The 14,152-nt window shown below is 61.4% G+C and overlaps 1 protein-coding gene across 1 annotated transcript in view; it reads right to left on the reverse strand.

Moving 5' to 3' along the window:
- Window positions 1-14,152, reverse strand: part of LOC121269417 (lysine-specific demethylase 2A-like) — a 111,882-nt gene that overhangs the window by 12,237 nt on the left and 85,493 nt on the right. Inside the window, exons 14-17 of the mRNA XM_041174031.1 lie at window positions 7,415-7,552; window positions 7,169-7,261; window positions 4,652-4,867; window positions 1,164-1,199 (exon numbers count right to left, since the gene is read on the reverse strand). Coding sequence (XP_041029965.1) covers window positions 1,164-1,199; window positions 4,652-4,867; window positions 7,169-7,261; window positions 7,415-7,552 — 483 coding nt within the window. The remainder of the gene's footprint in view (window positions 1-1,163; window positions 1,200-4,651; window positions 4,868-7,168; window positions 7,262-7,414; window positions 7,553-14,152) is intronic.

A 14,152-nucleotide genomic window follows, 5' to 3' on the forward strand; every position in this document is an offset into this window, starting at 1 on the left:
ACTTCCTTGTCAAATTACTCCTTCCAAAATGTATCACCTCTCACTTTTCAGAGTTACATTCCATTGTTCTAGATTCTCCCACAAGGGGAAACACCCTCTCCACATCCACCTTGTCGAGACCCCTCAGGATCTTAAAGGTTTCAATCGAGTTGCCTCTCACTCTGCTAAACTCCAGCGGATACGAGCCTAACCTGTCCAGACCTTCCTCATACGACAACCCACCCATTCGTGGGATTAGTCTGGTAAACCTTCTCTGAACTGCTTCCAACGCATTCACACCCTTCCTTAAATAAGGAGACCCGCGCTGTACGCAATACTCCAGATGTGGTCTCACCAGTGCCCTGTACAACTGGAGCATAACCTCCCTACTTTTATACTCAATCCCCCCCTCACAATAAATGATCACATTCTATTAGCTTTCCTCATTAGCTGCTGTACCTGCACACTAGCATTTGCGATGCATGCACTGGGACACCCAGATCCCTCTGCATCTCAGAGCTCTGCAATCTCTCAGCACTTAGATAATAATCTTCCTTTCCCCTGCCAAAGTGGACAATTTCAGATGTTCCCATGTGATACTCCATTTGCCAGATCTTTGCCCACTCACGTAACCAGTTTCTTGTCCCTTTGTAGCTTCCTTGTGACCTGCTCACCACTTAGTCCGCTACCTATCTTTGTGTTAGGAGCCACATCGTGAATTTGGCTGATTATCTTCACTTGGTGACAAGTGCAGGTATTAGCACACTCACTGTTCATCAGTAAGTGCCACCCAATGGTGGAACCATGTCTAACGGTGGACATTTTGGTTTGGGTTTGGCCAAAGAGAGATCATTCACACTTGCGAGGATCTGCAAACGTTCATACACCCCTCCACGGGTTCAAACCTTGTACCTTCCCTGAATTGTACGGGAGCCTATATAGCTCCCTGTTGCTTTCCCCATGGCAACAACTTGGCCAATCATTCAGCATCCTTTCCCCCTGCAGTATAAATTGTTGTGATAGTTTGAAATTTGGCATTCTTGCATTTGTCCTGACGAGTGAGACGCGATACCTTTGGCGACATGTCTTTCTAATCGGCCATATTCAATTTCTGTATCCCCAAGTGACTGTTTACATTAACAGATGCAATAGGAATTGCAGTTCAATGCAATGTAAGCACTTACTGTCCGCAGAAGAATCTGTTCCCTCTCGAACTTGATCTGTGGACAGAAGACGAAGTGGAGAACAGTTATAACAGGGTGAGCGGGGAACAGGTTCCTTTGCTGAGAGATGGCGGAGCACCGACCCTCTGACAGCACGCACGCCCATGGCACCCTCCGACACTGCGGCGCTCAAACAGTTCTCACCCTTCCACAGTGCGGCACTCCCTCAGCACCGACCCTACTACAGTGCGGCACTCCCTCAGCACCGACCCTACTACAGTGCGGCACTCCCTCAGCACCGACCCTACTACAGTGCGGCACTCCCTCAGCACCGACCCTACTACAGTGCGGCACTCCCTCAGCACCGACCCTACTACAGTGCGGCACTCCCTCAGCACCGACCCTACTACAGTGCGGCACTCCCTCAGCACCGACCCTACTATGCTGCGACACTCCCTCAGCACCGACTCTACTATGCTGCGACACTCCCTCAGCACCAACCCTACTATAGCGCGGCGCTCCCTCAGCACCGACCCTACTACGCTGCGACACTCTCTCAGCACCGACCCTACTACGCTGTGACACTCCCTCAGCACCGACCCTACTACACTGCGACACTCCCTCAGCACCGACCCTACTACAGTGCGACACTCCCTCAGCACGGACCCTACTATGGTGCGACACTCCCTCAGCACCGACCCTACTACAGTGCAACACTCCCTCAGCACGGACCCTACTATGGTGCGACACTCCCTCAGCACCGACCCTACTACGGTGCGACACACCTTCATCACCGACCCTACTACGGTGCGACACACCCTCAGCACCGACCCTACTACGGTGCGACATACCCTCAGCACCGACCCGACTACGGTGCGACACACCCTCAGCACCTACCCTACTACGGTGCGACGCTCCCTCAGCACTGACCCCACTACGGTGCGATGCTCCCTCAGCACCAGACCTACGCTGCGACGCTCCCTCAGCACCGACCCGATTACGGTGCAGCCCTCCCTCAGCACCGACCCTACTACGGTGCAGCCCTCCCTCAGCACCGACCCTACTATGGTGCAGCCCTCCCTCAGCACCGACCCTATGGTGCAGCCCTCCCTCAGCACCGACCCTACTACGCTGCGACACTCCCTCAGCACCGAACCTACAACAGTGCGACGCTCCATCAGCACCGACCCTACAACAGTGCGACGCTCCATCAGCACCGACCCTACTACAGTGCGGCACTCCCTCAGCACCGACTAATACGGTGCGACACTCCATCAGCACCGACCCTACTACAGTGTGGCACTCCCTCAGCACCGACTAATACGGTGCGACACTCCATCAGCACCGACCCTACTACAGTGTGGCACTCCCTCAGCACCGACCCCACTACGCTGCGGCGCTCCCTCAGCACCGACCCTACTATGGTGCAACACTCTCTCAGCACCAACCCTACTATAGCACGGCGCTCCCTCAGCACCGACCCTACTACACTGCGACACTCCCTCAGCACCGACCCTACTACACTGCGACACTCCCTCAGCACCGACCCTACTACACTGCGACACTCCCTCAGCACCGACCCTACTACAGTGCGACACTCCCTCAGCACGGACCCTACTATGGTGCGACACTCCCTCAGCACCGACCCTACTACAGTGCAACAGTCCCTCAGCACGGACCCTACTATGGTGCGACACTCCCTCAGCACCGACCCTACTACGGTGCGACACACCTTCATCACCGACCCTACTACGGTGCGACACACCCTCAGCACCGACCCTACTACGGTGCGACATACCCTCAGCACCGACCCGACTACGGTGCGACACACCCTCAGCACCTACCCTACTACGGTGCGACGCTCCCTCAGCACTGACCCCACTACGGTGCGATGCTCCCTCAGCACCAGACCTACGCTGCGACGCTCCCTCAGCACCGACCCGATTACGGTGCAGCCCTCCCTCAGCACCGACCCTACTACGGTGCAGCCCTCCCTCAGCACCGACCCTACTATGGTGCAGCCCTCCCTCAGCACCGACCCTACTACGCTGCGACACTCCCTCAGCACCAAACCTACAACAGTGCGACGCTCCATCAGCACCGACCCTACAACAGTGCGACGCTCCATCAGCACCGACCCTACTACAGTGCGGCACTCCCTCAGCACCGACTAATACGGTGCGACACTCCATCAGCACCGACCCTACTACAGTGTGGCACTCCCTCAGCACCGACTAATACGGTGCGACACTCCATCAGCACCGACCCTACTACAGTGTGGCACTCCCTCAGCACCGACCCCACTACGCTGCGGCGCTCCCTCAGCACCGACCCTACTACAGTGCCGCGCTCCCTCAGCACCGACCCCACTACGGTGCGGCGCTCCCTCAGCACCGACCCCACTACGGTGCGGCGCTCCCTCAGCACCGACCCCACTACGGTGCGGCGCTCCCTCAGCACCGACCCTACTACGGTGCGACGCTCCCTCAGCAGCGACCCTACTACGGTGCGACGCTCCCTCAGCTGTGACCATATTACAGTGCGACACTCCCTCAGCACCGACCCCACTACAGTGCGACACTCCCTCAGCACCGACTGCACTACAGTGCGACGCTCCCTCAGTACCGACCCTACTACGGTGCGATGCTCCCTCAGCTGTGACCATATTACAGTGCGACACTCCCTCAGCACCGACCCCACTACAGTGCGACACTCCCTCAGCAATGACCCCACTACAGTGCGACGCTCCCTCAGCACTGACCCCACTACAGTGTGACGCTCCCTCAGCACTGACCCTACTATGGCGCAACGCTCCCTCAGCACCGACCCTACTATGGTGCGACGCTCCCTCAGCACCGACCCTACCACGGTGCGACGCTCCCTCAGCACCGACCCTACCACGGTGCGACGCTCCCTCAGCACCGACACTACTACTGTGCGACGCTCCCTCAGCACCGACCCTACTACGGTGCGACACTCCCTCAGCACCAACGCTACTATGGTGCGACGCTCCCTCAGCACTGACCCTACTACGGACCGATGCTCCCTCGGCACCGAGCCTACTACGGTGCGGCGCTCCCTCAGTACCAACCCTACTACGGTGCGACTCTCCCTCAGCTCCGACCCTACTACGGTGCGGTGCTCCCTCAGCTCCGACCCTACTACGGTGCGACGCTCCCTCAGCTCCGACCCTACTACGGTGCGACGCTCCCTCAGCTCCGACCCTACTACGGTGCGACGCTCCCTCAGCTCCGACCCTACTATGGTGCGACGCTCCCTCAGCACTGACCCTACTACGGTGCGGCGCTCCCTCAGCACCGACCCTACTATGGTGCGACGCTCCCTCAGCACCGACCCTACTACGGTGCGGCACTCCCTCAGTACCGACCCTACTACGGTGCGACGCTCCCTCAGCACCAACTCTACACAGACAAAGTGCAATGCAATGGTCAGGCAGCGCCCGGATGTCGGTGTTCAGTGGAGCTGGGTCTGGCCCATGCCTCGCTGACCTTTTTCCGCGCGTTCTGTTCGGCTGCTGCCAGTCTTTTCTTCCGCAGCAACAGGTAGTCGAATTTCTTGCGTTTGGGCAGAGCTTCCAGCCGGCGCTTGGCGGCCTCGATCGCGTGAATCCTCCTGCTGTGCTCTTCCCTCTTCCTCATGGCCTCCGCTATCTGCCGCTGCCTCGCAACCTCACTGCTGTCCTTCAGAGTCAGCCCCTTCTTCGCCTGGGTTCATGGCACGGGAGAGGCGTTGAAGGGGGTAAGGGAGAGGCGTTGAAGGGGGTAAGGGAGAGGCGTTGAAGGGGGTAAGGGAGAGGCGTGGGTAAGGGAGAGGCGTTGAAGGGGGTAAGGGAGAGGCGGGGGTAAGGGAGGGGCGTTGAAGGGGGTAAGTGAGAGGCATTGAAGGAGGTAAGGGAGAGGTGGGGGTAAGGGAGAGGCGTTGAAAGAGGTAAGGGAGAGGCGTTGAAAGAGGTAAGGGAGAAGCGGGGGTAAGGGAGAGGCGTTGAAGGGGGTAAGGGAGAGGCGTTGAAGGGGGTAAGGGAGAGGCGTTGAAGGGGGTAAGGGAGAGGCGTTGAAGGGGGTAAGGGAGAGGCGTTGAAGGGGGTAAGGGAGAGGCGTTGAAGGGGGTAAGGGAGAGGCGTTGAAGAGGGTAAGGGAGAGGCGTTGAAGGGGGTAAGGGAGAGGCGTTGAAGGGGGTAAGGGAGAGGCGTTGAAGGGGGTAAGGGAGAGGCGTTGAAGGGGGTAAGGGAGAGGCGTTGAAGGGGGTAAGGGAGAGGCGTTGAAGGGGGTAAGGGAGAGGTGGAGGAAGTGGAGGGGGAGGAAGTGGAGGGGGAGGAAGTGGAGGGGGAGGAGGGAGAGGTGGAGGAAGTGGAGGGAGGAGGGAGAGGCGGAGGAAGTGGAGGGAGAAGGGAGAGGCGGAGGAAGTGGAGGGAGGAGGGAGAGGCGGAGGAAGTGGAGGGGGGAGGAGGGGAGAGGCGGAGGAAGTGGAGGGGAGGAGGGGAGAGGCGGAGGAAGTGGAGGGGGGAGGGAGAGGCGGAGGAAGTGGAGGGGGGAGGGAGAGGCGGAGGAAGTGGAGGGGGGAGGGAGAGGCGGAGGCAGTGGAGGGAGGAGGGAGAGGCGGAGGAAGTGGAGGGGGAGGAGGGGAGAGGTGGAGGAAGTGGAGGGGAGGAGGGGAGAGGCGGAGGAAGTGGAGGGGGGAGGGAGAGGCGGAGGAAGTGGAGGAGGGAGGAGGGGAGAGGCGGAGGAAGTGGAGGAGGGAGGAGGGGAGAGGCGGAGGAAGTGGAGGGGGGAGGAGGGGAGAGGCGGAGGAAGTGGAGGGGGGAGGAGGGGAGAGGCGGAGGAAGTGGAGGGGGGAGGAGGGGAGAGGCGGAGGAAGTGGAGGGGGAGGGAGAGGCGGAGGAAGTGGAGGGGGAGGAGGGGAGAGGCGGAGGAAGTGGAGAGGAGGAGGGAGAGGCGGAGGAAGTGGAGGGGGGAGGGAGAGGCGGAGGAAGTGGAGGGGGGAGGGAGAGGCGGAGGAAGTGGAGGTGGGAGGAGGGGATAGGCGGAGGAAGTGGAGGGGGAGGAGGGGAGAGGCGGAGGAAGTGGAGGGGGAGGGAGAGGTGGAGGAAGTAGAGGGGGGAGGAGGGGAGAGGCGGAGGAAGTGGAGGGGGGAGGAGGGGAGAGGAGGAGGAAGTGGAGGGGGAGGGAGAGGCGGAGGAAGTGGAGAGGAGGAGGGAGAGGCGGAGGAAGTGGAGGGGAGAGGGAGAGGCGGAGGAAGTGGAGGGGGGAGGGAGAGGCGGAGGAAGTGGAGGAGGGAGGAGGGGATAGGCGGAGGAAGTGGAGGGGGAGGAGGGGAGAGGCGGAGGAAGTGGAGGGGGAGGGAGAGGTGGAGGAAGTAGAGGGGGGAGGAGGGGAGAGGCGGAGGAAGTGGAGGGGGGGAGGAGGGGAGAGGAGGAGGAAGTGGAGGGGGGAGGGAGAGGCGGAGGAAGTGGAGAGGAGGAGGGAGAGGCGGAGGAAGTGGAGGGGGGAGGGAGAGGCGGAGGAAGTGGAGGGGGGAGGGAGAGGCGGAGGAAGTGGAGGAGGGAGGAGGGGATAGGCGGAGGAAGTGGAGGGGGAGGAGGGGAGAGGCGGAGGAAGTGGAGGGGGAGGGAGAGGTGGAGGAAGTAGAGGGGGGAGGAGGGGAGAGGCGGAGGAAGTGGAGGGGGGAGGAGGGGAGAGGAGGAGGAAGTGGAGGGGGGAGGGAGAGGCGGAGGAAGTGGAGGGGGGAGGGAGAGGTGGAGGAAGTGGAGGGGTGAGGGAGAGGCGGAGGAAGTGGGGAAGGGAGGCGGAGGCAGAGCGAGGGAGGGAGGGAGAGCGAGAGAGAGAGACAGAGACACGTTAGCCGCCAGTAAAAAACCAGGACTCTCTGGAGTGCAGCCTTTGCTGCTCCCTCACCCCCAACCCAATCTCCAAAGGCAGCACTGAGCAGTGTCTCCGATCCCCGAGCTAAAGCTTCTCCGAACGTCTTCATGCCTTGCGCACCCCCCGCCCCCGGCCCCTCGCACTCACCAAGGCGTGTTTCCGTCTATCCTGCCTCACACATTTCGGGCACTCCCAGCAGTTCGGAAGCTCCTTGCTGATGATCCCCAGGGAAATGTTCATCTGTCGGTGGGCCAAAGGTTGAAAGGTTAGCAGCGCTGAGCCTGGCCGAAAGCAGGACAACCCAGCGAGAGGTCTGGCCCGCTGGGCCGCTCCCCCCTCCCTCCCTCCCTCCCCCTACCCCCCTTACCCTGTCCCAGCCCCCAGCAGCCTCACCTTCAGGCAGCCAGGATGGACGATCTCACTGCAGGCCGAGCACTCCATCAGCGTCCCCCGAACGCTGTTATTCTCCCCCTCGGCGTTCTGGCCCACCTCCTCGCATATCATACAGAGGGCCGTGTGCGGCAGGATGGGCTGCGGGTAAGAGAGATCCCACGTTAGCTGGGCAAGACTGGGTGGGGGGCAGAGAAAGGCAGAGAACGGGAACAAACAAGAGTGGGGGGGGGGCGGGGAGAGGAAAAGGTGGGGAACGAGTGTGAGAGCCGGAGTGGTGGGAGGGGGAGTGGAAAGTGCAACAACGCAGACAAGTTGGAGCCTCTCACTCTCAATAGCCGGACCCCATGGACCCACCCTCTGCATTCTATCACCACCCATTCAGCTCTCCATCCCTCACTCTCTCTCTCTCTCTCCGTCCCTCACTCTCTCTCTCTCTCTCCGTCCCTCACTCTCTCTCTCTCTCTCCGTCCCTCACTCTCTCTCTCTCTCTCCGTCCCTCACTCTCTCTCTCTCTCTCTCCGTCCCTCACTCTCTCTCTCTCTCTCTCCGTCCCTCACTCTCTCTCTCTCTCTCTCTCCGTCCCTCACTCTCTCTCTCTCTCTCTCTCCGTCCCTCACTCTCTCTCTCTCTCTCTCTCGTCCCTCACTCTCTCTCTCTCTCTCTCTCCGTCCCTCACTCTCTCTCTCTCTCTCTCTCCGTCCCTCACTCTCTCTCTCTCTCTCTCTCTCCGTCCCCTCACTCTCTCTCTCCGTCCCCTCACTCTCTCTCTCCGTCCCCTCACTCTCTCTCTCCGTCCCCTCACTCTCTCTCTCCGTCCCCTCACTCTCTCTCTCCGTCCCTCACTCTCTCCTCCCTCACTCTCTCTCTCTCTCCGTCCCCTCACTCTCTCTCTCCGTCCCCTCACTCTCTCTCCGTCCCCTCACTCTCTCTCCGTCCCCTCACTCTCTCTCTCTCTCTCCGTCCCCTCACTCTCTCTCTCTCTCCGTCCCCTCACTCTCTCTTAACCTCCCCTCCACACATCTCGCCACTCCTCACTCTCTCTCTCTCAGTTCCCCTCACTCTCTCTCTCTCTACGCCTGCGCTCCACCTCTCCGTCCTACTCTCTCTCTCTCGCTGCTCTACACCTCCCCATCCAGCTTCTCTCTCTCTCTCCGCCTGCGCTCCACCTCCCCATCCCCTCACTCACTCTCTCTCTCTCCGCCTGCACTCCACCTCTCCGTCCCCTCACTCTCTCTCTCTGCCTGCGCGCCACCTCTCCGTCCCCTCTCTCTCTCCGCCTGCTCTCCAACTCTCTGTCCCCTCACACTCCCTCCCTCTCTCACTCCGCCTGTGCTCCACCTCTCTGTCCTCTCCACCTCTGCTCCACCTCTTCGTCCGCTCACTCACTCTCTATCTCCGAAAGTGCTCCACCTCTCCGTCCCATCACTCTCTCTCTCTCTCCACCTCTCCGTCCCCGCACTCTCTCTCTCTCCGCCTGCGCTCCACCTCACCGACCCCTCACTCTCTCTCTCTCTCCGCCTGCGATCCACCTCTCCATCCCCTCACTCTCTCTCTCTGCCTGCTCTCCACCTCTCCGTCCCCCACTCTCTCTCACTCTCCGCCTGCGCTCCACCTATCCGCCCCTCACTCACTCTCTCCGCCTGAGTTCCACCTCTCCGTCCCCTCACTCTCTCTCTCCGCCTGCGCTCCACCTCTACGTCCCCTCACTCACTCTCGCTCTCTCCACCTGTGCTCCACCTCTCCGTCCCCTCACTCACTCTCTCTCTCTCCGCACGTGCTCCACCTCTTCGTTCCCACACTCTCTCTGGCTGCGCTCCACCTCTCCGACCTCTCTCACACACACACAATCTCGCCGCCTGCGCGCCACCTCTCCGTCCCCTCACTCAGTCTCTCTCTCTCTCTCCGCCTGCGCTCCACCTCTCCGTCCCCTCACTCACTCTCTCTCTCCGCTTGCGCTCCACCTCTCCGTACCCTCACTCACTTTCTCTCTCTCTCTGGCTGCACTCCACTTCTTCGTCCCCTCACTCACTCTCTCTCCGCCTGCGCTCCACCTCTCCTTCCCCTCACTCACTCACTCTCTCTCCGCCTGCGCTCCACCTCTCCGGCCCCTCACTCTCTCTCCACCTGCGCTCCACCTCCCCGTACCCTCACTCACTCACCCTCTCTCTCCGCCTGCGCTCCACCTCTCCGTCCCCTCACTATCTCTCTCTCTCTCTGCCTGCGCTCCACCTCTCCGTACCCTCACTAACTCTCTCTCTCCGTTCCCTCACTCTCTCTCTCCGCCAGCGCTCCACCTCCCCGTCCCCTCACTCACTCTCTCCTCCTGCGCTGCACCTCTCCATCCCCTCACTCACTCTCCGCCTCTGCTCCACCTCTCCATCCCCTCACTCTCTCTCTCCGCCTGCTGTCCACCTCTCCGTCCTCCTACTCACTCTCTCTCTCTCTCCGCCTGCGCTCCACCTCTCCGTCCCCTCACTCTCTCTCTCGCTCTCTCCACCTGCGCTCCACCTCTCCGTCCCCTCACTCACTCTCTCTCTCCGCCTGCACTCCACCTCCCCGTCCCCTCACTCTCTCTCTCGCTCTCTCCACCTGCGCTCCACCTCTCCGTACCCTCACTAACTCGCTCTCTCCGTCCCATCACTCTCTCTCTCTCTCTCTCTCTCTCTCTCCACCTCTCTGTCCCCACACTTTCTCTCTCTCCGCTTCGCTCCACCTCTCCGTCCCCCCACTCTCTCTCACTCTCCGCCTGCGCTCCACCTCTCCGTCCCCTCACTCTCTCTCACCGCCTGCGCTCCACCTCTCCTCCATCCCCTCACTCTCTCTCACTGCCTGCGCTCCACCTCTCCGTCCCCTCACTCTCTCCCCACCTGCGCTCCACCTCTCCCTCCCCTCACTCTCTCTCCGCCTGCGCTCCACCTCTCCGTCCCCTCACTCACACCCTCTCTCTCCGCCGGTGCTCCACCTCTCCGTCCCCTCACTATCTCTCTCTCTCCGCCTGCTCTCCACCTCTCCATGCCCTCACTGTCTCTCTCTCTCTCCGCCTGCGCTCCACCTCTCCGTCCCCTCACTCACTCTCTCTCTCTCTCTGCCTGCGCTCCACCTCCCCGTCCACTCACACTCTCTCGCTCTCTCCGCCTGCGCTCCACCTCTCCGTCTACTCACTCTCTCTCCGTCTGAGCTCCACCTCTCCATCCCTTCACTCACTCTCTCTCTCTCCGCCTGCTCTCCATCTCACCGTCCCCTCACTCTCGCTCTCTCTCTGCTTACGCTCCACATCCCCCGTCCCCTCACTCACTCTCTCTCTCTCACCGCCGGTGCTCCACCTCCCCGTCCCCTTACTCACTCTCTCTCTCTCACCACCAGTGCTCCACCTGTCCGTCCCCTCTAGCTCTCTCTCCACCTGCGCTCCATCTCTCCGTCCCCTCACTCACTCTCTCTCACCGCAGGTGCTCCACCATTCCGTCCCCTCTAGCACTCTCTCCGCCTGCGCTCCACCTCTCCGACCTCTTACTCACTCTTCTCTCTCCGCCTGCGCTCCATCTCACCGTCCCCTCACTCTCGATCTCTCTCTGCTTACGCTCCACCTCCCCGTCCCCTTACTCACTCTATCTCTCTCACCGCCGGTGCTCCACCTGTCCGTCCCCTCTAGCTCTCTCTCCCGCCTGCGCTCCACCTCATCGTCCCCGCACTCACGCAATCTCTCTCTCCACCTGCGCTCCACCTCTCCGTCCCCTCACACTCTCTCTCACCGCAGGTGCTCCACCATTCCGTCCCCTCTAGCTCTCTCTCCGCCTCCGCTCCACCTCTTCATCCTCGCACTCACTCTCTCTCTCTCTCCACTTGTGCTCCAGCTCTCCGTCTCATCACTCTCTCTCTCACTCTCTCCGCCTGAGCTCCACCTCTCCGCCCCCTCACTCTCTCTCCGCCTGCACTCCACCTCTTCGTCCCCTCACTCACTCTCTCTCTCCGCCTGCGCTCCACCTCTCCTTCCCCTCACTCACTCACTCTCTCTCCGCCTGCGCTCCACCTCTCCGCCCCCTCACTCTCTCTCCGCCTGCGCTCCACCTCTCCGTCCCCTCACTATCTCTCTCTCGCTCTCTGCCTGCACTCCACCTCTCCGTACCTTCACTCTCTCTCTCCATTCCCTCACTCTCTCTCTCCGCCTGCGCTCCACCTCTCCGACCTCTTACTCACTCTTCTCTCTCCGCCTGCGCTCCATCTCACCGTCCCCTCACTCTCGCTCTCTCTCTGCTTACGCTCCACATCCCCGTCCCCTCACTCACTCTCTCTCTCTCTCACCGCCGGTGCTCCACCTCCCCGTCCCCTTACTCACTCTCTCTCTCTCACCACCGGTGCTCCACCTGTCCGTCCCCTCTAGCTCTCTCTCCACCTGCGCTCCACCTCATCGTCCCCGCACTCACGCACTCTCTCTCTCCACCTGCGCTCCACCTCTCCGTCCCCTCACACTCTCTCTCTCACCGCAGGTGCTCCACCATTCCGTCCCCTCTAGCTCTCTCTCCGCCTCCGCTCCACCTCTTCATCCTCGCACTCACTCTCTCTCTCTCTCTCCACCTGCGCTCCACCTCTGTCCCCTCACTCTCTCTCTCTCTCTCTCCGCCTGCGCTCCACCCTCTCTGTCCCCTCACTCACTCTCTCTCTCCGACTGCACTCCACCTCTTCGTCCCCTCACTCACTCTCTCTCCGCCTGCGCTCCATCTCTCCTTCCCCTCACTCACTCACTCTCTCTCTCCGCCTACGCTCCACCTCTCCGTCCCCTCACTATCTCCCTCTCTCTCTCTGCCTGCGCTCCACCTCTCCGTACCCTCACTAACTCTCTCTCTCCGTTCCCTCACTATCTCTCTCTCTCCGCCTCCGCTCCACCTCTCCGTCCGCTCACTCACTCTCTCTCTGCCTCCGTTCCACCTCTCCGTCCCCTCACTCACTCTCTCCGCATGAGCTCCACCTCTCCGACCTCTCACTCACTCTTCTCTCTCCGCCGGCGCTCCATCTCCCTGTCCCCTCACTCTAGCTCTCTCTCTGCCTACGCTCCACCTCTCCGTCCCTCACTCTCTCTCTGCCTGCGTTCCACCTCACCATCCCCTCACTCACTCTCTCTCTCCGACCCCTCACTCACTCACTCTCTCCGCCTGCGCACAACCTGTCCGTCCCCTCAATCTCTCTCACTCTCCGCCTGCGCTCCACCTCTCCGACCCTCTCTCTCTCCGCCTCTGCTCCACCTCTTCGACCCGCACTCACTCACTCTCTCCGCCTGCTCTCCACCTCTCCGTCTCCTCACTCACTCACTCTCTCTCTCCGCCTGCGCACCACCTCTCCGTCCCTTCAATCTCTCTCACTCTCCGCCTGCGCTCAACCTCTCCATCCCCTCACTCACTCTCTCGCTCCGCCTGCGCTCCACCTCTCCAACCCCTCACTCTCTCTTTGCCCGTCTGCGCTCCACCTCTCCGTCACCTCACGCACTCTCTCTCTCTCCGCCTGCACTCCACCTCTCCGTCCCCTCACTCACTCTCTCTCTCTCTCTCCACCTGCACTCCACCTCTCCATCCCCTCACTCTCTCTCTCCGCTGGCGATCCACCTCTCCGTCCCCTCACTCTCTCTCTCTCTGCCTGCGCTCCAGCTCACCGTCCCCTCAATCTCTCTCTCTCTCCACCTGCGCTCCACCTCTCCGTACCCTCACTCACTCTCTCTCTCTCTCTCTCCACCTGCACTCCACCTCTCCGTCCCCTCACTCTCTCTCTCTACCGGCGATCCACCTCTCCTTTCCCTCTCTCTCTCTCTCTCCGCCTCTGCTCCACCTCTTCGACCCGCACTCACTCACTCTCTCTCTCTGCCTGCGCTCAACCTCTCCGTCTCCTCACTCACTCTCTCCCTCCGCCTGCGCACCACCTCTCCGTCCCCTCAATCTCTCTCACTCTCCGCCTGTGCTCCACCTCTCCGTACCCTCACTAACTCGCTCTCTCCGTCCCATCACTCTCTCTCTCTCTCTCTCCACCTCTCTGTCCCCACACTTTCTCTCTCTCCGCTTCGCTCCACCTCTCCGTCCCCCCACTCTCTCTCACTCTCCGCCTGCGCTCCACCTCTCCGTCCCCTCACTCTCTCTCACCGCCTGCGCTCCACCTCTCCTCCATCCCCTCACTCTCTCTCACTGCCTGCGCTCCACCTCTCCGTCCCCTCACTCTCTCCCCACCTGCGCTCCACCTCTCCCTCCCCTCACTCTCTCTCCGCCTGCGCTCCACCTCTCCGTCCCCTCACTCACACCCTCTCTCTCCGCCGGTGCTCCACCTCTCCGTCCCCTCACTATCTCTCTCTCTCCGCCTGCTCTCCACCTCTCCATGCCCTCACTGTCTCTCTCTCTCTCCGCCTGCGCTCCACCTCTCCGTCCCCTCACTCACTCTCTCTCTCTCTCTGCCTGCGCTCCACCTCCCCGTCCACTCACTCTCTCTCGCTCTCTCCGCCTGCGCTCCACCTCTCCGTCTACTCACTCTCTCTCCGTCTGAGCTCCACCTCTCCATCCCTTCACTCACTCTCTCTCTCTCCGCCTGCTCTCCATCTCACCGTCCCCTCACTCTCGCTCTCTCTCTGCTTACGCTCCACATCCCCGTCCCCTCACTCACTCTCTCTCTCTCACCGCCGGTGCTCCACCTCCCCGTCCCCTTACTCACTCTCTCTCTCTCACCACCAGTGCTCCACCTGTCCGTCCCCTCTAGCTCTCTCTCCAC

The sequence above is a fragment of the Carcharodon carcharias genome, chromosome 24 (assembly GCF_017639515.1).
Source record: "Carcharodon carcharias isolate sCarCar2 chromosome 24, sCarCar2.pri, whole genome shotgun sequence".
In the NCBI taxonomy this organism is placed as follows: Eukaryota; Metazoa; Chordata; class Chondrichthyes; order Lamniformes; family Lamnidae; genus Carcharodon; species Carcharodon carcharias.